The 24751-nt window shown below is 38.7% G+C and overlaps 1 protein-coding gene across 3 annotated transcripts in view; it reads left to right on the forward strand.

The window, feature by feature from the left end:
• col12a1b (collagen, type XII, alpha 1b) overlaps positions 1-24751 on the forward strand; it is a 155239-nt gene that overhangs the window by 66334 nt on the left and 64154 nt on the right. For 2 of the 3 annotated variants that reach the window (XM_035955996.2, XM_023287660.3), the window contains exons 28-45: positions 998-1130; positions 1253-1270; positions 2979-3124; positions 8769-8898; positions 9037-9176; positions 9672-9801; positions 10391-10530; positions 10639-10768; positions 10858-10997; positions 13596-13725; positions 15329-15468; positions 17295-17424; positions 18103-18242; positions 18460-18589; positions 21046-21185; positions 22501-22630; positions 23129-23268; positions 23954-24083. In XM_035955996.2, coding sequence (XP_035811889.2) covers positions 998-1130; positions 1253-1270; positions 2979-3124; positions 8769-8898; positions 9037-9176; positions 9672-9801; positions 10391-10530; positions 10639-10768; positions 10858-10997; positions 13596-13725; positions 15329-15468; positions 17295-17424; positions 18103-18242; positions 18460-18589; positions 21046-21185; positions 22501-22630; positions 23129-23268; positions 23954-24083 — 2317 coding nt within the window. The remainder of the gene's footprint in view (positions 1-997; positions 1131-1252; positions 1271-2978; positions 3125-8768; positions 8899-9036; positions 9177-9671; positions 9802-10390; positions 10531-10638; positions 10769-10857; positions 10998-13595; positions 13726-15328; positions 15469-17294; positions 17425-18102; positions 18243-18459; positions 18590-21045; positions 21186-22500; positions 22631-23128; positions 23269-23953; positions 24084-24751) is intronic. The other variant, XM_035955995.2, reaches the window with a different exon arrangement.

Genomic DNA, 24751 nt, shown 5'->3' on the forward strand with positions numbered 1-24751 from the left:
CTTCTAGTTATGCTTTGGCCCTCCTCATCCAACACGTAGTTCAGCACAAAAATCTGTGATGAAATTAAATCCATCCCAGGTTCTTAGTTTATGTCTGAGTGCCAAATTATGAAACTTTCTTTGTTGACCATTTAAAACTGAATATTATGAATGCTTCTCTTAATAATGCGAGGGAAAATCTGCAGGATCAAGTTTTGAAAGAACTGTTGGTCACACTTCGTGCTAAATGTTGCAGACTATCTTTTTAAAGACAGTGCATTCCATTCAGACCAAACAAGATCCAGTATCACAGCTTTTTGTACCTTTTGTGATGAATATCCAGGTGCATGTCTTGTTATTTCACAGTTTGCCACCCAGAGTGCTTGTTTCATTAGCAGGTGACTGAGCACAAAAACAAAGCTCAACAAAGAAATTAGGATTATATGGCTTGACAGCGGCTGTGGCTTACACCTTCAAATTCAAGTGTTTCTTCTTTTAAAAGCATTTCTCATCAACTGTATGCAAAAGCTCTGAGGAATTGACCGGTGAAAGCAACAGTAAAACTGAGCCCAATGATTTGTACTCTTCCACAGGGTCAGGAGCCAAAACCAACACAGGCTACAAAATATTTCTGTCTGATAAGAAGATCACTGTGTCAGATTAGATGATTATAAAGTCATAAATTCTTTTTGTGAGATGGCTGAGACACAAGATAGGCTTAATATTGGGGGTATACAATTATTGGATCCAATATTTTGCATTTTTTTTCTAATATCAGATTATTTTTTGAACCATGCAGAGACAGATCCAGCATTAGTTTAGCCTTGCTTAGCACTGAGACTGGATACAGTGAGATTTATTAGCCTGATGGATAAAAAAGACACCTTCCAACAGCTCCAAAGTCCTTCTCCAGCATCTCCAACCTGGATGACTGACATCACTTAAACACATATTTTCCTTTGTGTTATCTTAAAAAATAGACTACTGACAGTTCTTTTTCATGACTGTCCATCTCCAGGCCATCCTAAACAGCGATGAGACCACCCATGTTCTGGAGAACTTGGACCCTGACACTGACTACACTGTCACCGTCACAGCCATCTATCCAGACGAATCTGAGAGTGAAGACTTGATGGGAAACGACCGTACACGTAAGCGAGTTCTCCCCCTTCCATCACCTTACCAACCCCCAACGCACCATCTTGATAATTTACACTAAACGATGTATCCAACATTAAAATAACATTGTTGTCTTTTCAATGTCTCTTTCTAGTGTTAACGAGTCCAGTGGGTATGTCATAAGAGAAGGACAGCTTCCTTTTCATTGTATTGTTCATGATTTTATGTGAACTGGCAATGTGGACCGTAAAGGACCATGTTAAACAGAACACACTTTTTCTTTCTTAACTGCATGTATGTGCATTTCAGTGCTTCACTGTGCGTTCACACCACTGGCAACTTAGCTGATTGACGTTTGATAATTTTCTGCGGTCGAAGAAACTGTCATCACAGCTACCTTTTTACTATTTTTAGCAAGGTCATAATGATAACTTTACTGTAGGCTCAGCTGCAAAGGAATTTATTACAAAATACACTTGTTTTTCGATCATGTAAAACTTTACATTTGGGTCCATTGAATGTAGTTTTACTCTGTACTTTCTTGGAATTTTCCAAAAGAATTTTAAAAAAGACACGGCCATGGATTTCAGTTCTTTAAGTGTTTTTGTTTAGGCTATGGATTAAAAATGATGACACACTTTGAAGTGCTCTGACACAGAAAATAATGTACTTATTTGTTGTGGTTTCCATGTAGAATTTGGTCGGGTCTTAACCCTAATTTTTAAATTAGTCAGGTAAGTTATTAAAGCATGTAATACTATATATCATTTACCTTAACACTTAAATAAATCAGGTTTATTTTATTATATGTAATATTGGATTAACCTGAATTGATTTGGTCAGGTAAATGAGTAAGTATAATTCTTAAAGGCCTTAATTGTAATATTTAAATTATAACTATATTCAAGAAAATTGACATTTGCAAAATTTTGCCTTGATTTGCAGATGTGCATTAGAGCGTGGTGTGAACGTAGATTCAGAGCTTCAAATGCCAGAAATGTGAAGATTGACTGTAAAACATCATCCTCCACAGACCATCATTGTTGTTTTGGTTCCATCCTGCCACCGTTTTGTCACATTCATCTCCCATTGTAACATCATTCATTCAAAATCATGTCATCACGTGTTCACCTCAGTCATTAAGTTGATGTTGTTGCATGTTGTGGCACTGTTGTTAAGCACTTCTGTTGTAGGGTTGGGAGTCAGTGGAATAACTCTGCTAAGTAGAGTATTGTCTCTGAGTTTTGACTTATTTTTACCCAAATTCATTTTTTTTAAACTGTAACTTATTTTATAATGCCTCCTACCAAAAATCTGATTTATATGATCCCTAAATTAGTTAAAGTTTGTCCTAAATTATGACATATAGTTCCCAAAAATCACAGTGCTCATGGATTTTTAAAATATCTGTAGTTTTGTTGCAGAACCTCACCTCCCCACCAAGAATATTTGTAATAATTCCCAAATTAGCTTTTTTTCTAATTGTCTGAACCCCCAGCTTTCTTTTGCATCCCTATTGATATGTTATTGTGATAATTCCCTCCAAAATATATGTTATAAATCCTAAAATCGGAGACATCAGGCATTAACTGTAACTGGGAAAACATCTCCATAGTAACTAATGTTAGCAAACTGAGCTGAAATAAATGATTTGAATGAGAAGTTACTGAACTCCAGCTCTGCTCTGAACAGCTTCATCAACCTCATCACTCTGCTGTTTTCATCCAAACATTGACTCTTCCAGCTCCATGACTCACTGGATTGTGGGAGCGTCACCATCACTACCATCATCCTCATCCTCATCATCCACACCGTCCTCATCATTTTCAGGTGCACTGATTGTACTGTTTATCTCACTGGATGCATCCGTGTGCTTCCAGTGGCCTCTGAGCCTCCCAGGAACCTGAGGGTTATCAACGCCACCACCACCACTCTGACCGCCAAGTGGGAACACGCCCCGGGCCCTGGCACCGTCCAGAACTACAGGATCACTTACAGGCCTGTCGCTGGAGGCGAGCCTGTCACGGTAAGTTCTTTGATAAAAAATATAGTAACATCTTCAACATACGTAAATTACAAAAATTCCTCTTACTTTGCCCTGAAGTCACACACTGTAGACTTCTCCAAATGGCACAAATTATATTCTGGTTAGGAAAAATGAAAGAGAAACTCTGATTCTCTCTTAGTTTTACACACCAAAGAGTATTTCCAAGTGTTGGAGACTAGTACTGCATATGTGGAAAAAGTTTGATGAATGTCCTCAAGTGATGAATGAAAGTTTTACAAGTAAAAAATCACCTGCTGGTGTGGATTTGGAATGAAATGAGCTTACCAGACCTCTGCAGCTGCGGCACTCCTCTGCTGTAGGCCACTAATAGCATAACACAGTTAAATCATCAGTGGAAAGTTTGCATTGTGGGTAATGAAAGCAGCAGGATGTTGACAATTAAACAGACAATATTTCTGATTGTGTTTGAATTCTACTATTCAACGTCAGTGCAGCACCATTACGGGTATGCAAACCTTTTTAACGGAAATATTCTCTTTAGGCGTGTCGCTACTGTATTTGATTTTTATTGTAACATTAAGTCACAACATGTTTCTTTGTTGTTTTCATCTCCAAAAAACAAGACAAGGCTAGCTATGTTAGAGCAGGTCAAAGTGCTCTGTATAAGGCATAAAAATATGCAATTAGAATATTTACAAGCTAAGTAAAAGCAACAACAACAACAAAAAAACTGTAATGGATCTAAATGATATAAGATCAGATCATAGAGTGTATTTAAAGATGGAGAACACATCACCACTTCCTCCCACTCTACAAAGTGAAGCCCAAATTGGATGTCATTAGGTCACTACTGCACTCTGGTAGCAAATGACATCAACAGTGCAAGACGGCAGCACTAATTTCAGAGATATTTTAACTTCAGTTTTGGGGAACTGTCACAATGAAGGTAGATAAAAGAACAACAGACAAGGTAATACATGTTTTAGTCCAATTTTATAGTAGTAATGAATAAATAAAAGAGAGAAATAATTAAAGGTAAAGTGAACAATGTGTTTTTGACAACAAAACTGAGTACGTATAGACATTGATACATGTTTTGGCTAACTAATTTTTAGTACTTTGAATCCCTCATTTTCCATTACAGTAGGATTTATTTTCTGTCAGATGAGACTCCTGGAAAGTAAAACTGCTTCATATTTTATCCATCAAACCTCCATGTAACATTGTCTGCTGTCAGCCAGCCGCACCAAGCAGCAGAATTCACATAAAACACTAAAAAAAAGTCACATACATAACCACTTGGCTCTTCATTTTATCAAGAGACAATAGCTGGAGCTGCTCCACTGACATGAAACAATTGGATGACTTGTGAGATGTTTACTTAAGTTTTTACACCCAACATGGCTTCAGTTCAAGGACTGTTTTATAAATTTGAGATTTACCAGAAAATGAATCCCTCTCTGCCGTCTTGTGGGCCCACTCTGGTTATCATCTGTTTGTGAAGAACAATGTGACTGCATTCCTTTTGCGGGTGTAATTTCTGTATATGTTCTTACAAACTGAGGCATTGTCCTGCTGTTGTTGAGCTGCGGTTGTTCCCAGCTGTGCTGCTTATGGACCACTGGGAAAATCTTCGGTCTGCTTTGGCCTCTCGATGACAGATCGATGAATATCTCAATATGATGGAGAGGTTTAAATCTGTCAGAGCAGTGAGCTGCATGAGTCCCAAAGCACATATAGAAACAAATCAATTATGGACTTCTGGATTTGGGGAGATGTTGTCTGTCCCACTTGAGATGCAATTTCAGGATCTCCAGAAGTAAAAAAATGACACAGTGCTCTGCAAGGAAAGCAGCTAAAAGGAACTGCTGTTTTATTCTCAAGCATTGTTATAAAACAAGTAATTTGACTCAAGGAATCTTTGAGGTATTTAGAGATGTCTGCCCCAAAAGTTAAATAAATAAGGGCTTAACACTGTCAAAAAGTAAATATTCATGTTTCCTGTATGTGCTTATTACACTACACGAAGGCGGAGATAAGCCATTTATTTGAAAAACAAATCCATTACAACTTAAAGTAGTAAAATTCAACTATAATTCATGTGAACTACAAAATATAAGTGATAGAGCATTTATAGTGAGAAATCATTCTTTTCCCACCGGTCCTTACATCATATTGTTGCAAAAATGGATGTGACACTTAAATGAAAGATGCTCTGAGAAAAACAAATTTAGAAAACCTGCTAAACCAGGTATTGTTTAGTAAAACTTGTGGAAACACTCCTCTTCCTTTTTTTGTTGAGTTATTTGGCTTAAACGTGGTGGGAGAATACAACTTAGCTGTGCAGATGTTTTGAGTATTATTCTAAAATTCCCCAAATGTTTGTGTTAGCGGCAAAAACAAGTCCTGATCCTTATAAACTTTTCTGCAAAAGTAAAAGGTTTCCTCAAGTGGAAATACTCACTTAAGGTAGCAAAACATACTGAAGTACGTTAGATAAAATGAACACTGAATTGATCAGCTTGGCTTGAAATCTGACCCACAGTAGAAGTGTCTCTGGATGCAGGAGCTGCCAGAAACTTGCTGCATTTATAGTGCAAGCTGGATTTAGTTTTCAAATCTAATTTTTCTCTTGAGATGCAAAGACATCCTAGAAGAGGTCAGTAAAACTAGGCCAGAGCTCTGCGAGAGATTTCTGAGACTCATTGTTGTACAGTATTTTGACGTCTGGTTTATGACAGCATCCTGCAGCGCGATGGCGAGTTCAAGGAGTCCTCTGTTTGACCGCCAAGATCACATTCCTGCAGGGTGACTTAACAAGTGATGAGCGTTGGAAATAACTTAAAAGGAAGCTGCGGGTAGTATGAAAAGAATTTGAGAGAGTTACAGATTTCATTGTGTCTCTGAGATGTTATGACAGTGTTCCCCCAAACAATGTGTCAGGGTCGAATCATGATGTCAACGGTACGACTCTGCCTCATGGATCTCTGATCCCCTCACGACGTCAGATGTGTTTACCAGAAGACTGAGAGCATCTGGTGTCGTGTTGTCGTCTGCAGGCTTGTTGTCGCCAACATCAGTCATATGATACAGGACAAGATGTTTGTTTGTTTTATGGATGAGCTCAGGGTTTCCTCACTGCTCAAGACAACAAGGCGAAAACGTCCAGTTTGGGAGTTGTGTATAAAAAGCGGGCTGCTTCCTAAGTCTAGAGGGACATATTTTACTCACATTATGCATATCTTTAGTATTTAGAGACACAGTCGTGCTTTGAATAATGTCACACTCACCCTTTAATAGTCAACTTTATCAAATCTTTAAACCTTAAACAATGAAAAGAGTTTTAAAAATGTAAATTTAAATGGTCATTATCAAAACACAAGTTGCAAAGCCCTTTAAAGAACAGAAGAAAAATGGTTTTGATTGAGTTTAGTTTAGAAAACAAAATGCTGCTGAAATTGCAAACTGAAGACAAAAATAATATGCTTATGAAAAGCCAGAGTCCTGTTTTTTGCAATAAGGGAAGCAGGGATGATGAATAAATAAATCCATAATTTCCTTGATTTCTTGTGGAAACACAGACATAGGTAACAACTGCTGAGCTCGACACTGGTTTTATGCATGTATCTCGGAATTTAAAACCACCCACATACTGTACATACTGATGTACATGTGATGTGATATCCTCTGTCATTTATCTCCTCACTACCATACAAACTGTTTATGTCCTCTGTGAATGTGTTTACAGTGTTGTATCCATTTCATAATTTACTGCAAAGTTGTTTCTTGGGATTTCCCAAAGGCTTGTTTGGATTCCCATGTAGAGAAATGCTTTACTTACTCGTGTCTAAGTAATGTAAATAGTTTGCTGATATTGACCTCAGAAACAACGAATCACACTCCGTATTTTAGAGCTTAAGTTTTGGAAGACTAAGAGATGAGAGCAGGGATAAGTGACTATAAGCTTAGACACATTAAACTGATGATTTGAGTCTTGGTTGATGTGTCGACACTTGTGGTTGCTGCTGGTAACAACATGTACAGTTTAAAACGACATCAAACATTCACTGAGCAGCCGCAAGAGATCAACTTCTGATTCCAGTGCAGCCAAACAAACTCCTGTTGTTTTAACATGTCACGAGTGATCAGATTCACGCTGCACACAATGCAAGTAGTTTTCCAGGCAACAGCAAAATGCAGTAAAGTTGCTGAGAAGTTGAAGGTGTGCAGCTCGTCTTCTGTAACTCTTCATCTCACAGCTTACTAAAGCTGCTCCTGAATGTTCATCACCTTAATGTCCAATACTTAAAAATGATCCGCTGTGAAGAATGAACAAAATGACTTGGCATTGAGATACTTCGACTTTCGTGTTCACAGAAAGAAAAAGTCCATATGTTCTCCAGATGAAAACTTACATTGACAAGTAACAGCAGCAGGGAATACTCAGTAACGGTAACTTAATACAGCTCCGATATGACTGCAGTTCAATGAAAACAACACAGTGGGGTTTATACCAGTAAGATAAAATAAAAATAACAGCATTGGATGCATGCATTGTCGCTTTTGACTTTGAATTGAACGTGTAAGTGGTGAACAAAAGTCACTCTAGAAACAAGAGCAGATCCTGAAAAAAAATCCAAAACAAATCCTAAAGATTAGGACTTGACCTCGCTCTTTAAAATTTTGTACTTTTTATAAATTTAAACTCATCTGCTTTGCTACATAATTTCTTTGTTTTGTTCTTGTATTATCTAATTGTGCACAATGTACAAATGAGTAGTTTCCATTTTGAATGCAGTGTCACCTTCTGCTCAGATAAAGCCATTGCTGAGCAAAAGCTTATGTAATTACTGTCATTTGAGGTCACGTCATTAATCAGAAGTTGTAAATTAGATTAAAAAGATTACTGGACAGCAGGAGAAGAAACTTTGTCATGTGTGTGTCACTGAAAAACTAATTCTAAGTTTATGCTTCCGGTAGGGAAAAATATAAAGACTTCATTTTTTAATCAGGCAATCAGTCAAATACTTTATTTCTCCCTCAATTCAATGTAAGTGACAGCAACAACATTTTCACCCTGTCAGCACACAATGCAAAATTCAATACAGACATAAATGGTAAACATGATGATAGAAATTAAAAAGGGCATATCCAATCTATTTAGTGGTTACTACATAGCAATGTTGAATAAAACCAGACTTCCGAATATTTGTTTTACAAGCTGGAGATGCATTCCTGAAGGCAACATCACAAACAGACATGTTTCCCCTGAGCACTGTTAATAACTCTCTGTGGTCTGTTCTTGTCTATTGTTCTCACATATTTGAACTAACAAATACTTTCAATAAAGCAGGTAAAATTATGTTTACAAGTTTCCTCCTTTCTACCCTGGAGGCGCCATGTATTTTTAATGTGGTCTTGTAACTTTCTTGTACAAGCAGAATAACCCCACAATTTTAGACATGGACAAAGGCTCCGTTACCGTTACCACATGTTAATAATGTCATCATCATCATTCATTGCCAGAGAAGTGTGTGCTGGCTTTGACAGTCTTGTTCATGAGTGAGCCACCCGTCAGTTGGCCTTGATAAACTGCCGTGCTGCTCTGATGTGGGAATGTTTCTCTGCCGACTCTCACTGCTGACATGTTTCCTGTGAACAGACGCAGGTTGGAGGGAAGAAGACGAGCGCTGTGCTGCAGAAGCTGGAGCCCGACACGCCGTATACTGTCAGTGTTGCAGCCGTGTACGCCACGGCGGTCAGCAAAGACATCTCTGCAGAAGGAAAAACGAGTATGAATCTGATTCACATCCAAACACAGAAAATCTTAAGAACCCAGCTGATACTGTGCTGCAGTCAGGATAGTTTGTAAAGTTGTCAGTGGTTTCTTTTGTTGTTTGTGGATGAAGTACATATTTGTGTTCCTTCAGAGCCTCTGGGCGGAGTGAGGAATCTGCAGGTGTTGAACCCGACCATGACCACCCTGAATGTGCGCTGGGAGCCAGCTGAGGGCCGAGTGAAGGAGTACAAAGTCATCTATGTTCCCGCCGCCGGAGGAGCTGAGAGCATGGTAGGACTGGTAGGAACACCATCAGCTTCCTGTCTGTCGGGACTGTGCAGAGTTAGAGCTGAAGCTGAAATTTTAACCTGTGTGTTTGATAATACTGATACTCTGAAGTCTCTATGTAATCAAAAACTTGTTCTTCAATTAATGTTTGTAAAGAGAGCCCAAACTTTACTGGACTTGTAACTTTCGTTGTCTTAATCTCAGAACCTCTCACTAATATTTTACCCTGCTACTTATTTCCAGTTTATTACGTAACAAAGCCTAAACATTAGCTGCCTCTGATTTGAGCATGTTGCCAACAGACAGGGATGAATATGTGCTATTTTGCAACACTTTTATTGTGGTTAATGTGCTAATCCTGTCTTGTGTCCCATACATCTGAATGGACCGGAGCATCTTGGGGCTAAATAACTAAACAATTTTCATCATTATTTCTAGTTGTATGTTTATTTCTTGTCCTAGAAGAAGCTAATTGGTGAAATTTCTTGTTAAACTCAGGAAACAGTGTCAGCAGGCACGACCACAACCGTCCTGCGAGGCCTGCAGCCCGACACCCTCTACACTGTCTCCCTGGTGCCAGTTTATGCTGCAGGAGATGGAAAGATGATGTCTGAAAATGGAAAGACAAGTAAGAATGAAGCCTTTAACAGCTAACTGATGTAGCAGTTTGGGCACTATATATTTCTGGAACTATATTTACAGTAGGTAGGTGTAAAGGTCTAAGTAAAAAACAAGCTTTCTGTTATGCAACCGATTATTTTCACCCTTAGTAAATATAGTTGGAGGATAGGGAGAATGTAGCTTATAATATGTTATTTGAACAAGGAGGTCACCAGGAGTTGTTTGCACCTTGAGTTTACTAATTAATATCACCTTAAACATCTCTTAATCTGTCTTTTGCACACAAGACATCTTGAATAACACCGAAAACATTTTGACCTATACATAAGATGAGCCAAACTTCAAAACAAGCCCGTTGTGTTCATTAAAAAGGGGATGTTGTAAAAGTCTCAGAATTAAATTAAATTGGATTGCACAAATTAACAACACCTTCATTTTACTGATCCATAAACAGGCTTGTTACTCCTCGAGGTTTCTCAAGATAAACATAATTAAATCATGATGTCAACACAACAGATTGAAATGGTTTATTTAGGCTCTTCAAACAGCCCAGGTCCAAAAACATCATGAGAAACCTGACCTACTGTCCTGTTTAGGGCCTCTGGGAGGAGTGAAGAGCTTGGTTTTGAAGGACCCCACGATGACGTCTCTGACTGCAGACTGGCAGCCAGCTGATGGAGCTGTACGCCTCTACAAGGTTTTCTATGTGCCTACTGCTGGCGGGCGAGAGGAGATGGTGAGACTCTACATCTGCTGTTGCTCTTTACCTCCAGGATGTTCATTGAGAGGCCAGTTATGAGACCAAACATTTAAATTGCTTTTTATTTTTAATCTTGTTAAACAGGAACAAGTCCCTGCAAGCACCACCACCATCATCCTCAGGAACTTGATGCCCGATACACAGTACACAGTGTCAGTGTTACCGGTGTACCCTGCCAGGGAAGGAAAACGTCTGTCTGAGGATGGAAAGACATGTAGGTTACTGTGGTGCTCGAGCATTTATATATAGATTATTGACAGAAACACATTCTCACCAAATGGCTCACCGTTTTTCTGCTCTTAGTGCCTCTGGGTGGAGTGGGTGGAATGATGGTGACCAACCCAACCATTACCACACTCACTGTAAACTGGGATCCTGCTGATGGCAACGTTCAGGGCTACAAAGTGGTCTATGCTCCTGTAGATGGTGGACTGGAAATTGTGGTAAGATCCTCCCTCTGTTCATATAGAGTTCTCATATAAAATCGCTTCATTACTGCTTTGTCTGCTGTGACAATTCCTGTGAGAAAATCATCATAATGTGCAAAAATACCAATAGAAATTTTCTTCTCACCTACCGGTTACTTCTGATGGATTCAACAAATTCAACAACAAATAGCAGTGCACACTAAATTAGCACAACAGAGAAAAATACGATCCAATTCAAAATATGGACAGTTAAAATTAAAAGCCTGGTCAAGATAAGTTATGTGGAGTGAAGTCCAGTTAAGTTTACTGCGGTCAGCGCAAGAAAAGTTGTTTTCAATCACATTTAGTGAACTAGAGTCAAGTTAACTTGAGTTGAGACATGATAGGTTAACTTTAGCCAGATCAAGTTTACCGTAGCTGAACTGGTTTCAGTCCAGTCAAGCTGAGTCAAGTCTAGTTAAGTTGAGCTGAGTCTAGTCAAGCTAATTAACCTTGACCAGTCTCGTAAAGTCAGAAGCTGTCCAGAATATGTCCAGGTAAGTTATCTTGAGTTGGGTTAACTCAAGTATAGTCACTTGAGCAGTTTAGTCAGTTTAAGTCAAGTGAGTTGGATACATTTTAGTCAGGTTTAGCTCAGATAGCTTGAGTCAGACAACGTAAATTAAGTCAACTAGAGTCAACTTCAGCTGAGTCAAAAACGTTAACTTGAGTTAAGTCAAGCTAAAATAACCTGATTAGGTTAACTCAAGTCAAGTCTACTGAAGATAACATGAGGCCAATTAAGTAAACTGGAGCAGAGCTGACACAACTTGAATTAAGTCAAACCACGATAATTTGAGTCGGGTTAACTTGAATCAGTCTGACTGAAGTCTTGTTAAGTTGGGTTTAATGTATTACCCCTGAATTACAATGAACTTTCAGATTTATTTATTAAATTAGATATTTGTATGAGAAAACTAAATAAGATAATAATAATAGTAATAATAATAATAATAATAATAATAATAATAATAATAATAATAATAATAATAATAATAATAATAATAATAGTAATAATAATAGTAAAGCTAGACTGTTGCATCATTATATCTGCACATATTATCCATTATTATCTCATTATTTATGGCTGCATAGTGGCCACGCAGTGGAGATTTTATCATTTGGAGTTTGTTCCGATTGAGATTAGTTCTAATATTTGAATTATCATAAAGTACTACAGAATTAAAATACTGAGTTCAGGGAAGTGTCTTTTTCAATTGTTTCACTTGTGACTGGCTGTTGCTGTTTGACTGATTCTAACCGCATTGCTCTTTGATGTACCCGCTGCTTGTTGAAACATTGATCATAAGGACATAATGCGACTTTGACAGACTCTGGGTCTAGTAATGTAAACTGTGCCTCCATGGAGTTTTGCACTTCGTGAAATTCTGATGAAACATTTTAATGTTTGTAGTAAAAGTCTCATCAAATTTGCAGAAAGAAATGTAACACAAAACAAATTTTAAAAATATGCTGCTTGGACAGTTAGTCAGTTTTGACATGTCAAAGGCACTTTACAGCAGAAGTTAATAACAATGCTGTCAGACTCTCTCTGAATCATCACACCTCAAAAGAAACAGCATGATCAAAGGTTTCTGCAGGGATTTAGTGATGTCATTCTTTTTGACAGAATAATCCCATCATGCAGTTGCCACGCAATACCTTATAAATCCTTTTGGCAAAGTCAGTCCCTCATTGTTGTATGGCACATGTGTGGGGTTATTTCTCTGGAGTGCATCTTTTACTGAACAAGTATGTATAAATCCTTCCATCAGTGAGGTTCAGGCTGTAAAGTGCCCTGGAATAACATCTCTAGAAACAGCTGGCTGATGACTTTGCTGCTCAGGGTTGTCTGTTTAGAAGTCATTCATTTGTCTCTGCCGACTACACAACTTTTAGTGTGTCAGAGTACATTTTTCAGAGGGATTTTAACTCCTTTGCCAAAGGAACATTAGTTCTGTTCATACGGGTCCATATGTTGCCTTTTCAGTTAAAAAGGAAAAAGCAAAAATTATGCATCCTGGAAAATTTGGAATAATTTCAAGTAGACTTAAATTTGCATCATTTTCATGCAGAAAACTGAAAAAAGCTACACATACCAGTTGTGAAAGTTGTGCTGTAAAATTTTCTTTTGTTAAAGTTAAGTTAAATATAAAGTTGCTTTAAGTAAGTGGACTGTAGTGGGCCAAACTATTTGGAAATTTAGACATGCCAGTAGTTTTCAGTCAATTTTCAGTGGAAAATCTTACCACGCTATGATGGTATCAATGCTATTTTAACAGACTTTCTATGCCATGAAGACAAAAACAAAACGTGAAATATTCAGATATTTTCAGTATTAGAATATTTTGTAACTGGAGCACAAAAATCATTTTCAACCTTCAACAATTCACATTTTAGTAGTCATTTCAGTGCAGTAAAGTGATATGCGTTTTTTGTGAAACCCCTCTGATTCCTTTGGGCGACGTTTGTCTTTTCACCTGCCAAAGGTCAGAGCTTTTGGGACTGACAGGAATTTAGCCTCTTGGTAAAGGGCAGTTTTGCAGTGTGGATTTCACCACGTGTCTTTTGCAGGAGCAAGTGTCAGAGAGCACCACCTCTACCATCCTGGACAAACTCCTGCCAGACACCCGCTACACCGTCACCGTGGTGCCCGTCTACGCAGAGGGAGATGGACCAACCCTGTCTGACACTGGCAAGACAAGTGAGTATCCATGAACTAAATAAACTTGCCATGTGCCTTCAAGAAAGAGGTAATTTTTTTCCCCCTTACACTCTTGATGAGCAAGAGCTGCTTCAGGGCTCCTAATGGAAGAAGACTGATTTTAATGCTGTGCAATTGGAGCTAATGTTTACATTTTTACTGCCAGTATAACTTTCATTTTATATGGTTTCATTGTTTTAGTTACCTTTTAAATGCAGATATTCAGTGGAAAATACACTTTCTATGGGAAATACTATTTGGCAAAAGTTGGTTATGGATAAATTTTGGCCTGTGCCACAAACATCACGGTCCTCAGACGTCTCTGCTATTATGCAGAGCCAGGAAGCAATTTTAACAGTTTCCTCAACTAACAGTTGGACGTGTTAGCAATCAGTAGTCTGTAAATATTAGCGTGTGCAAACATGTGCAGTTCGACTCTGGCTGATCCCGAATGTTAAGCAGCATTAGCAGCTACAGCGTTGACACTCAGCTGCCATTTTGTACTAGCATTTCGGGATGCTAGTTTAGCATTAGCATGTGCCCCAATTGCTAGCCAAACTAGACAATAACAAAGGAGAATTTTCACAACTTTATGATGCAGAGTTCATCAACAAGACGTACACAGTTAGCACAACCAGGCAGGCAGTGACGTTTTCCTTTCTTGGATGAAGTGTGAGGTTTACTTATTTTACAATTTGTACAGGTTGTACAGGAAGTTAGCAAACAAACCCGTAATGCCATCTTATTTGTCATGTAACTAGGTTCTAAGCAAATCTATTGAGCATTTTCTGGCAGTTCCACTGCCAACTCCTCATCTTTTGCATTATCGGTTTATATATTTTAATGACTTACTTGGCAATTAGTCAATTAACGATTAATCATTTAGTCGTATTTCTTTCTCTCTGTGGCTCTTATTTTTGTTTTCTCTTCTAGTGTCTCTTATTAGTTATTGGTCTAATTTGTTCCTTATTTTATCTTTTAGTTCTTACTTCCTCTGTTAAGTCGTTCCTTATCAGTTGTGTCATTTTATTTCTTATTTTTGTTCTCCAAATAAGAGATAATTAAAGGAGTGAGGACAGCTTTATTAATGTATTACACTTCACGCCCTAAAGCAGTTCAAAGTGTTTTACACAGCCAATGAAACACACTGGAACAGCTACCAAAAAGAAAAGCAATAAAAGGGAGAACTAAACCATTTAAGATATCATAAAAAGAAACAAAAAACTAACATTAAATTAAGAAATACAACATTGACAGCACTAACAGTGTCAAATGTAGTTTATCAATAGAAGTAAGGAAGTCTTTTGTACACAACACTGCTATCAATTAATGACTTTAGCAGGGATTTTTTTCAGTGACAGGCCCAGAGAATTACTTCCCAGTTGTAATAAAAATATACATAAGTTTGGATCTCAATAACAGCTGAATAAAACTGAGTCTGAACCAGCAGACCTATAAGAAAATAAACCAGAAAACAACCATTTTCTTGGTATCCAGCCTCTGAACAGACTGTCCCCTAGACAGCAGTAACCTCTGACTAGACAGCAGCTGTGTGATGCTAACATCAGCTGACTTTGTCTCCCTGTTTCGTGTCTCTGCTCAGAGCCGCTGGGTTTCGTGAGGAACCTGAAGGTTACCGATCCCACCACCAGCACCTTGAATGTTCGCTGGGAGCCCCCTGAGGGAAACGTACGCGAGTATATTGTGATCTGGGTGCCGGCTGCTGGAGGAGACCAGGATGTGGTAAGACCTCATGCATATACAAAGACATATACATATACAAATACAAGTACATATTTTTTCACTAGGTTTGGCACATTTTGTAAGATGAGGTGATCTTTGCTTTAAACCAAGAGATGTTACTGTTGGAAATCTGCCACTTTTATTTGTCAAACTTTGACAATCCCAGATGCTGGATTTTTACCACAGCCTGAGTACTTTATTCAGTACAGTCAGAAACGTGATATGAGATATATTTACTTTCATTCAAACCACTCATATCTACTAAAATTAACATCCCTCCCTCTGTCTTTGTGTAAGTGACCATTATTTATTATTTTATTGTGGTCAAATTTCTATTCAATTAGTCTGTTGTGAATAATGTTTTGTTTTAGATGTTTCTGTTTTGCAATTTAAAAGACCATTCCATTGAGTTTGCAACATTAATATTCGCGTTTCAGATTTTATTTGCATCATGAACTGGTCCTGAATTTTTACCTTGAGGTAGATGACCTGCTACAGGACTCTGGCCAAAGTATTTTGAAGTTGCCATGTGTGGTCTTCAGTATGTACTGTGCCTGATGGGTGCATTGTGATTAATACTGCATATCATGAATGGTGTCTAAGGATCAAGGGAATCAGTATCTAGAACTCACTTTTGTGCCACACCCTACTGGAGGAGTTCATTAAGACTACATCAAGATCTGTAGTATACCAAATTACGGCAAACTTGATGTCAGTTGTAATGGATTACACAACTGAAGCACGTTTCAGGAATCTGATAAAAGATTAGCACATCATGTTAAAATGAATGTAAACTATTGAATGATACAAACAGTAGAAACAAAGGCTGTTCCACCATTGTGTTGTTTACTGCTTTGACATTAGGTTGTTTACTGAAGATGGAAAATTTGCTTGTTCTGTTGATTTGATGTCAGCAATGACAAAAATTAAATGTTTTTAAGTTAGAAGTTTTTTTGCAGGTCATGACTGCATTACAAAGAGGATACAAAAGCAGTTTTTAAGTAAGAGCAGGTACTGTACTGCGTGAGCAGATTTTGGCATCAAATTCAGGTTTTCTCAACACAAGTGGAGATGTGCCAGTGGGATGAGATGATTACACTTGTTTTCAAGGCCGTTTCTCGCAAGAACTCTCATTTCTTGTTCTGGCAAAGTTGCAATTTTGAGATATCAAAAGACTAAAACCTTCCTTTAAAATCTGCATTGTCTCCCAACTAATGGAAAATATTTGACAGTAAAGAAGGATTGTTTAAATTATTTGTAGTGAGGTTTCAATTGTTCACCATAAACCAGTGACATTTTCTTGACAGGGTCCATTTCATTACCCTCAACATTATGTCACTTAGTTCCAGAAATGTTGTGAAACAAGATAATTTGATTTGGAAACAACTAAAATTATCTCAGCCTCTTGGCTTTTTATGAGGCTTACTATTAGAGTAAGTGGACACAGAACATAGTTATATATGCAGCAACAGCCTAAAGGAGTGCCTGCAGAGGAAGGCAAGCAGTCCGTCTTGCTGACAGTCTGAAGCTTTGTTTGAAGCCGCATTTTATGCCGAGACAGTTTTTGAAGTGGTAGCTTTCTGCTGAAATCCATTTTTTATCTCTGAGCTTTTACTGTTCCTGATACTGAGTTGCACAAAGACAGCTACAGACTGAAGTTGCATCCAAGAAAACTGGGCTCACGACACACTAAAATGTGACATCGTTCATTCTGAGAGTCTTTCTGAGTTTGCCAAAGCCTTCTTTTCTTGGCGGTGGCCTTTTTACGATTTCTCCAAATCTTAGAGTTCACCCAGTTCAAAGCTGTTTATTTCCTCCTCGACCAGGACTCAGTTTCTGGCACCACCACTTCCACTGTCCTGAAGAACCTGGAGCCAAACACGGAGTACACCGTCACTGTGGTGCCCGTCTATCCAGAGATGGAGGGGAAGCCCCAGTCTGAAAACGGGAAGACAAGTGAGTTTGCTGATTGATTTGCAGCCAAAGCTTATGGCCTGAATTTCCAGAAATCATCTCACTGAATGTGTTTTTCTTAGTTATATAGAACAACAATAGAATAGCACTGAATACTTTATCATGCACATGGACTCAAGAACTAAAGAAGGCAGCAAAATATATGATTAATGGATTAATAGGACACTGTACGTTGTTAAAACATCAGTAAAAACGGGGTGGGGGGCAGAATGAAAGATGACAAATGTCAGTGATGCAGCACCACAGTGCCTTTAAAGCTGCATTAACCATCAGTTTGGTCATAGAAAAAAAGCCCTTCCTAACTAACTGGATTGATTTGATTTGTCATCTTTGCCCACATTATAAATGTCAGGTGTGTTTGCTTTATGAACCAAATCAAAAACTTTGAGGAAGAGAAGACATTTTTCTTTCATGACAACATGACTGGATTTTCAAAGCTGTCATCACTGAGATTTTAATATGATGTAGCCCTTTTTCACTGCCCTTCTCCCAACCAGGGCTGAATGCAGGTCTGGGTTTGCGCTCTGGTTTTGAAGTGTTGTGTTTATCAGGGTTATTTAAAAGACTAATTGAGAACAGAGAGAAGCAGACAACGATCAGGAGTTGACTGTCATCATTTTAACCTTTGAGCTGTAATTCAAACCTGCTTGTCTTCCTTAGATCCTTTGGGTGGAGTGAAGAACTTGCAGGTGATCGACCCAACAATCAGCACACTGACAGTCCGCTGGGATCCAGCGGTGGGGAATGTCCGAAGCTACAAAGTTTTCTACGCTGCCCAGCCAGGAGGAGAAGAACGAATGGTAGCAACTGTTCACTATGAAATGCTCAGACTTTTTAACTGACTGATTTGAGGGTTTATATCCAGGTTCAGTTACCACTTACTTAGCCTGTTTACTTACCCTGAAAAGACCAGTGAACAGCCTTCCTTTACTGGAGTCACTGTGGACAAAGTCATTCTCACCTTAATCAGATCAACTGTTAATGTGCTGACGAAGATTTTAACATTTTGTCGAACAGGAGGAGGTGTCAGGCGGCACCACCACCACCATCCTGAGGAACCTGGACGCCGACACTCTCTACAACGTGTCTGTTGTTCCTGTGTACCCAGATGTGGAGGGCATAAGGCAGGCCGAGAAGGGAAAGACAAGTGAGTGAAACATTCAAGACATTCAGTTCTCGTCCACATTGACGCACAATGAGTGCAGCAGTGGACACGGCTCACATTCCTGCAGGCATGTCTGTATTGTTCCAGAGAGAGTCGAATAATCAAATGTGAAAATACTCCTCATGCTTTGTGTTGGATTGTTTGTGTCAGCTGGGAGTTTAGCAGATGAACCAAGACAGGAATGTATCCAAGAGTGAAGTTGCCTTTACTCTGATGCTGATACTTTTCAAATCTGATGCACCCTGCAGGACTGAGCACTAAGAATTATTCTAAACTTTATACATTTTTTTACTAATAAAATAATATCTTAAAGGATTTTTGCTAGTTTAAGGCCATTAAACTTCCTGTAACTGGTATCTACCTACTTGATTTGATGTACCAGGATGTTGAGGTGGAAGACAAAGGAGACTATAAACTAATTGGGAGAAAGTTAGGAGAAATTAGACAAACAGCATGACTTCAAAACTTATGAAGGATCTTATTGGTGGGATTTTCTGACAAAGAGTTACTGTTAGAGTCACCCTCATTGCTTTTATTCATTTTAATTCCGCAAACAACACACCAAGTCTCCCAACATCATCAAGAACTGAACAGATTTCAGTTTAGCTGCAATCACAGAAAGGATGCTGTAGCTTCCCTGACAACAGTTAAAATCTATGTCCCAAGATGTTTATCACAGCAGTTTCACCACCCGCTGCCACTTGGACTATCAGCTGATAGAGATTTAACATCACACCAGCTACTTCCATTTCAGCATGCTACCCTGACCATGCCACATTTTCCAAATGATACTGTGTGTTTGCAGATTTATTTCCTGCCGCTATTAGTTTGGACTGCTTTGGAAATCTCTCCCAGATGATGCATTCAAGAACTCTGACATCCAAAGAACCCATATTTTATTGCAAGACTCGGCAACTATAAAACTCCAATTATTCTTTCTACGCTATTGTTTGCAAGATTTATTTATTTACTGCATCTTTGTTTTTATTTGAACTTTATTTTTTATTGCAGCTCAGAACAACTCACAGACACAGAGATGAATTTTACAGAGAACAGAAAAGAAACAGAAACAGAGGTGCTGCTAACTTCACATCTGTACACACACCTCCTGTCCATCTTTTCAGAAACGTCTCATATGGCTGTCTCAGATTACAGTGTTTCGCACCTGAAGTCTTATATAATTCTTGCACTCCTTTGTTCTGGGTTTATCCAACCTTGTCGCTACATAACTAGAGTGCAAATGGAACACAGCCAACGTAGGATCTTTGTAGATGACAGTTTCAGCAGTCAGAAGACTCCTGAAATGTGTGGTCTTGGCTGCATGATGTAACGCAACTGCTTACTTTGTCAGAAGTGGCATATTTCATTTCATAAAAATGTAATTCTTTATTGTGATCCAGCAGAGGTAAACATCTTAACCAAGCTGCCCTGATCTAAACATACTTTACTATTCCTGTCCGTTGGCCAATAATTACATTCAGTCAAGTTTTGGCTTTAAATAAGAGACTGTTATCAGACTTTTATGTTTAGAAGCCATGTTCTTCACAGAAAACTTAAATCATAAATTCTTCACAGAATAGCTTGTACTCTGTAAACATTTTTAGGGACTTCAAATTTTTGGATTTGTATCTATCGTGCAGTACCAAGGCTATTATTTAATTCATTCTGCTGCATGACAACGAGCCCAAATATGTACACTACAGTCATAAAGAACTATCTGCAACCACAAGAAGAACAAGGAGTCTCGCCACAGATGGTAAATCTGGTGATCTTTTCAGCAGCTGACTCTTAGTTGGAGCAGTTTCCCTGCACACACCACCAAAAATATGATTTTTGAAATGGTGTTTGCAGTAACATACTTTTAGCCAAAGAAAGTAGATTTTATTAGAGTACTGGCATGAACTGAAACCACTGGCTGCCTGCAAACCCTGCCAGTAATGTAAAGTAAACTAAGTTTGTAGTTAATGCCCTGAAATATGAAAATCCATCTTCAATGTATGATATAACAGACAGTGAGAATACAGTTCTTGTTTATATGAATGTCTGCGGTTCACAATGAATGCCAGGAAGTTTAGGCAACTTCCCCGACTCCCATACATCTGGACACTCCTGATGTGGTAAACCCACCCATCTGGTGCACCCTGCAGGATAAAACAAATGCCAAGGATTACTTACAGCAGTTATTCAAACTGTTTTTTTTCTTTGAGTAATTCTTTTAAATCAAAAATACAGTTTAACTGGAGTGTCTTGTCCCCATTAAATAGCAGACATTTTCGAGTGTCAAAAGAAGGAATAAAGACTCTGTGATTGACAGCCTAGATGACTTTGAGACATCTGTTTCATCCTGTTGAGGTGAACCCCACCCATCCGGTGCACCCTGCAGAATAGGGCCAACAGCGAGGGTTGTGTCAGGCTTTAATGTGTTCTGTCTCTTTCAGAGCCTCTGGGTGGAGTGAAGAATCTCCAGGTGACTGACCCCACCATTAACTCCCTGAGGGTTCGCTGGGAGCCGGCTGAGGGCGACGTCAGACAGTACCAAATCATCTACGTCCCAGCTGCCGGAGGAACCGACAGCATGGTCAGTTTACATGTATAGATGTTATACTGGGGATGACAGTGGAACTTGGTTTCCTCTCAAAAAACACATGACACGTTTCTATATATTCTTATAGCTGCTGCGAATTTGATTTTATTTATGTTAGTTGATGACTCCGAATTAAAATATTTTGCTGCAAGAATTCCCGCATCTGCTCTGGCAGAAGCTGGGGACCCAACTAAACTGAATTGAAGCTGAAAAGAATCATTTGAGTTGAACTTTTCTCAGCTGCCTGCAAGGATGACAAAACAACACACGCTTCATTAAACCAAAGTCTTATATCTTGCTTGACTGTTTCTGACACAAACAACATAACCATAATCATAATTCTGTTTTTGACAGGACTGATTCCACACACCCATCACTGATAGTGGTTATTATTATGCAGCAAAACACATTTTATGTGCTCCAAGTTGTTTTATGTGCCACAACACATTGGATTAGTCCACAGTTTCTTAAGTTGAGTGCTCAATGTCAAACATTAGTTTAGAGTTAGAGACTGTGATGAGCTCATTTCATGTGTTTGCTCACTTTATTAGTCTGTTTACTCACTCAGTTAACTTCATTTATGTCTAAGATCATAAAACAGTCACATTGTTGTTTTTTTCTACAGTATAAAAGCATAAAGCTCACTTTACAAATTCAACTTAATGATACTCGTGAATTTCATTTTCCCACTGAATGCTGTGAGTGTGGGTCTATTTCAAGACTCCTGGGACATTGTATGGCACAATGGAATGGTTTTGCTGTTACGATTAGCTAAAAATTCCAGCAGTCAGTGAAGTAACAGGAGACCGAGAGTGAATGATGGACATGTCGGGAAATAAACTATATGCACTGAAATTTTGGTCGGTTTAAGTTTTTATGGTTTAAAGAGATTTACAGGGTGGTAATGTTAGTTGCCTGTCCTGCAAGACTCAAGCAGAGCAGCCAAAAATACATAATATCATCAGGCATATTCTTAAATCTTAATTAGGGGAGGCTTGAAGTAAGAACCATAAGAAAGAAAATAAAATAGGATTTGCATTTTTATTCTTAAGTATAAACTTCACTGACTCTTCCTCTGCAGCCAAATATTGTTCAAACCCATAGAACTTTATTGTAAATTTGCAGACTTTCCGAAGATACCAAACATGCCCGTTAGATTTTTGGGAAAATGTCTTCAAAATGCACACAAGACATCTAGAATATTCCTGTTTGTTGGAAATTCTATGTAACGGGTTTGAGGCTTTCCAATCTCTTTGGCAAATGAGATAAATAAATTGAATCCTTGACAAACTAGTTTTCTCCTTTACAGACTCAGGTGTCTGGGATGACGACCAACACTGTGCTGAGAGAATTGCGTCCTGACACCGAGTACAAAGTGACAGTGGTGCCCATCTACTCTGACGTGGAGGGAAAACGCATGTCGGAGAATGGAAAGACAAGTGAGTTCAGCTGAGGTGGAGCAGCTGTGTGCACATCTGGTTTATAAAAGCCTTGCCGATACTTGTCCTAATTAGTTTCAACCACTGTAGAAAGAGTCCATTTTCAGGAGCTATCCCAGTAATCAAATTTGAAAATTCAACATTATGACCATTGATATACAGCTACTGTTGAAGTGTTTTTACTTGTTCAAAAGAAAAGTTTATTCCAGTTCAGTCCAACATTAGAAATCACCAATATGGTAATTTCCCAACAACAGTAGCAGTGAGCTTAGATCATCAAAGAAAAGTATTTGAAAGTCAGCAGATGTGACTTTCCTTTGATTGATGCTTGACTGCAGACTGGATGAAGCCACCCTGAAGCGGTAAGCTTCACCCATCTGTTGCTCTGGCAAGGTTAAAGCATTAGGAACAATTTACTACGCTCTGTCTGACCTGACTCTGGCTACAACATAAACAGGAAATTAACAGTCATGTAATAACTCTCTGTTTTGTTGACAGAGGCTTTGGGTGGAGTTAAGAATCTCCAGGTCACTGATCCCACCACTAGCTCCCTAAAGGTGCGCTGGGAGCCGGCAGAGGGCAACGTCCGCCAGTACCGCATCTTCTACGTCCCTGCATCTGGAGGCGCTGAGGACATGGTGAGATATCAGACTGACTTATGACTTCCTCATCAAATTTGTCATTTACATCAATAAAGGTCCTTGGAAGGCAATTCTGCAGGTTACAGCTAGCAAATATGACAGTTGGTGTCCTAATTCAGTTCAGGATTTATGATTTTTGCATCTGCCCAGTTCACTTAGTCATTTTCATGTTTTTTTTTCTGATTACTGAAATGCAAAATACGCTTCTGACTGTATGCTGACCTTTGTTAGTACCTCTAGTTATTGATATAGAACAGAATAAATGTGAAAAAGACAAATAAATGATATTGTAGTGGGTGAACGTGTGCCATGTCTTTTGAAATCTTGAAAGTACTGCTTTTTGTTACCAGAACGGCCGAAAAAAACCGAAGTTACTGAAAGTTTAGCCTTCTGCTGTGGATTTTTTTTTTCCTGTTTTAGTTTTGTGATTATCCTTGGTGAACAAAATCTGACTTTTAGTGGAGTATTTTTTCCTTCTGCTGCTGTTATATGGTTTTCTTGTCTGTGCACCTTGTTGTAGTTTTAAATGTTGTAAAACAGGAACAAAATGACACTGCACCATAAAGCTGCTGCAGCTCCAGCTACCTGCTGCTATACAGACCCACCACTCCATTCAGCTGAGTGTGTGTGAGACCCTGTTTTATTGATTATAACTAATAGCTTTGTTTCTCTGTGTGAACAGGAGCAGGTGTCAGGTGGCACCACCAACACCATCATAAGGAGCCTGCTGTCAGACACTCCCTACACTGTGACCGTGGTTCCAGTTTATCCAGAGGGAGAAGGTCTGCGCCAGTCCGACAAGGGAAAGACACGTAAGTCTTTAAAAATGGTAGCTCTAATTCATTCATGTCTGCAGACAGACTTTAGATGGACAGAAACTCACAATCCAGCCAACAGTAAGGCCACAAACAAGTCAGACTGCAGTCCTCACTGATAGACTCTCTAGCACAGGTTTGGCAGTTACTCTGAAGGAGAGTAAAGTGAATTCATGAATGCACTCTGTTTATCTATGTTTAATTAAAAACTCTTTTTGCGAATTTGAAAGATTTAGACTAATCTTGTTAGAAAGGCTAACCTGAGACACTAATTGTCCCAAGATAGGATAGTCCTTATCTTTGAAGCATTTTTTTACTAGAAAATTGAAACATAGAAAACATTTGTGGCAGCCAGCTTCTCATTTCTTTGATCACTTGTATACTGACAGGCTTCTGTCAGGCTCCTCTGTGGCAGCAAAACACAAACCATTAGAAACTTCTGGAAGATAAACACTAAAAGACACCCAAGAAAGGGACTTAAAATAAGTATTAAGACATTAAGTTCCAATTTGAACTCCTTTTAAATTTTGTATGATGACACGGCAAAGAAATTCTTTGTAGCTGTTCTAAAGAGGGTGAAAAGGAACTATGAATAAGTGAGGGTGAGTAATATTAATAACAAACAGGAATAACATCACCGCATTTTGCAACAGTCTCTCCTTGAG

Source organism: Amphiprion ocellaris, chromosome 12, assembly GCF_022539595.1.
Source record: "Amphiprion ocellaris isolate individual 3 ecotype Okinawa chromosome 12, ASM2253959v1, whole genome shotgun sequence".
In the NCBI taxonomy this organism is placed as follows: Eukaryota; Metazoa; Chordata; class Actinopteri; family Pomacentridae; genus Amphiprion; species Amphiprion ocellaris.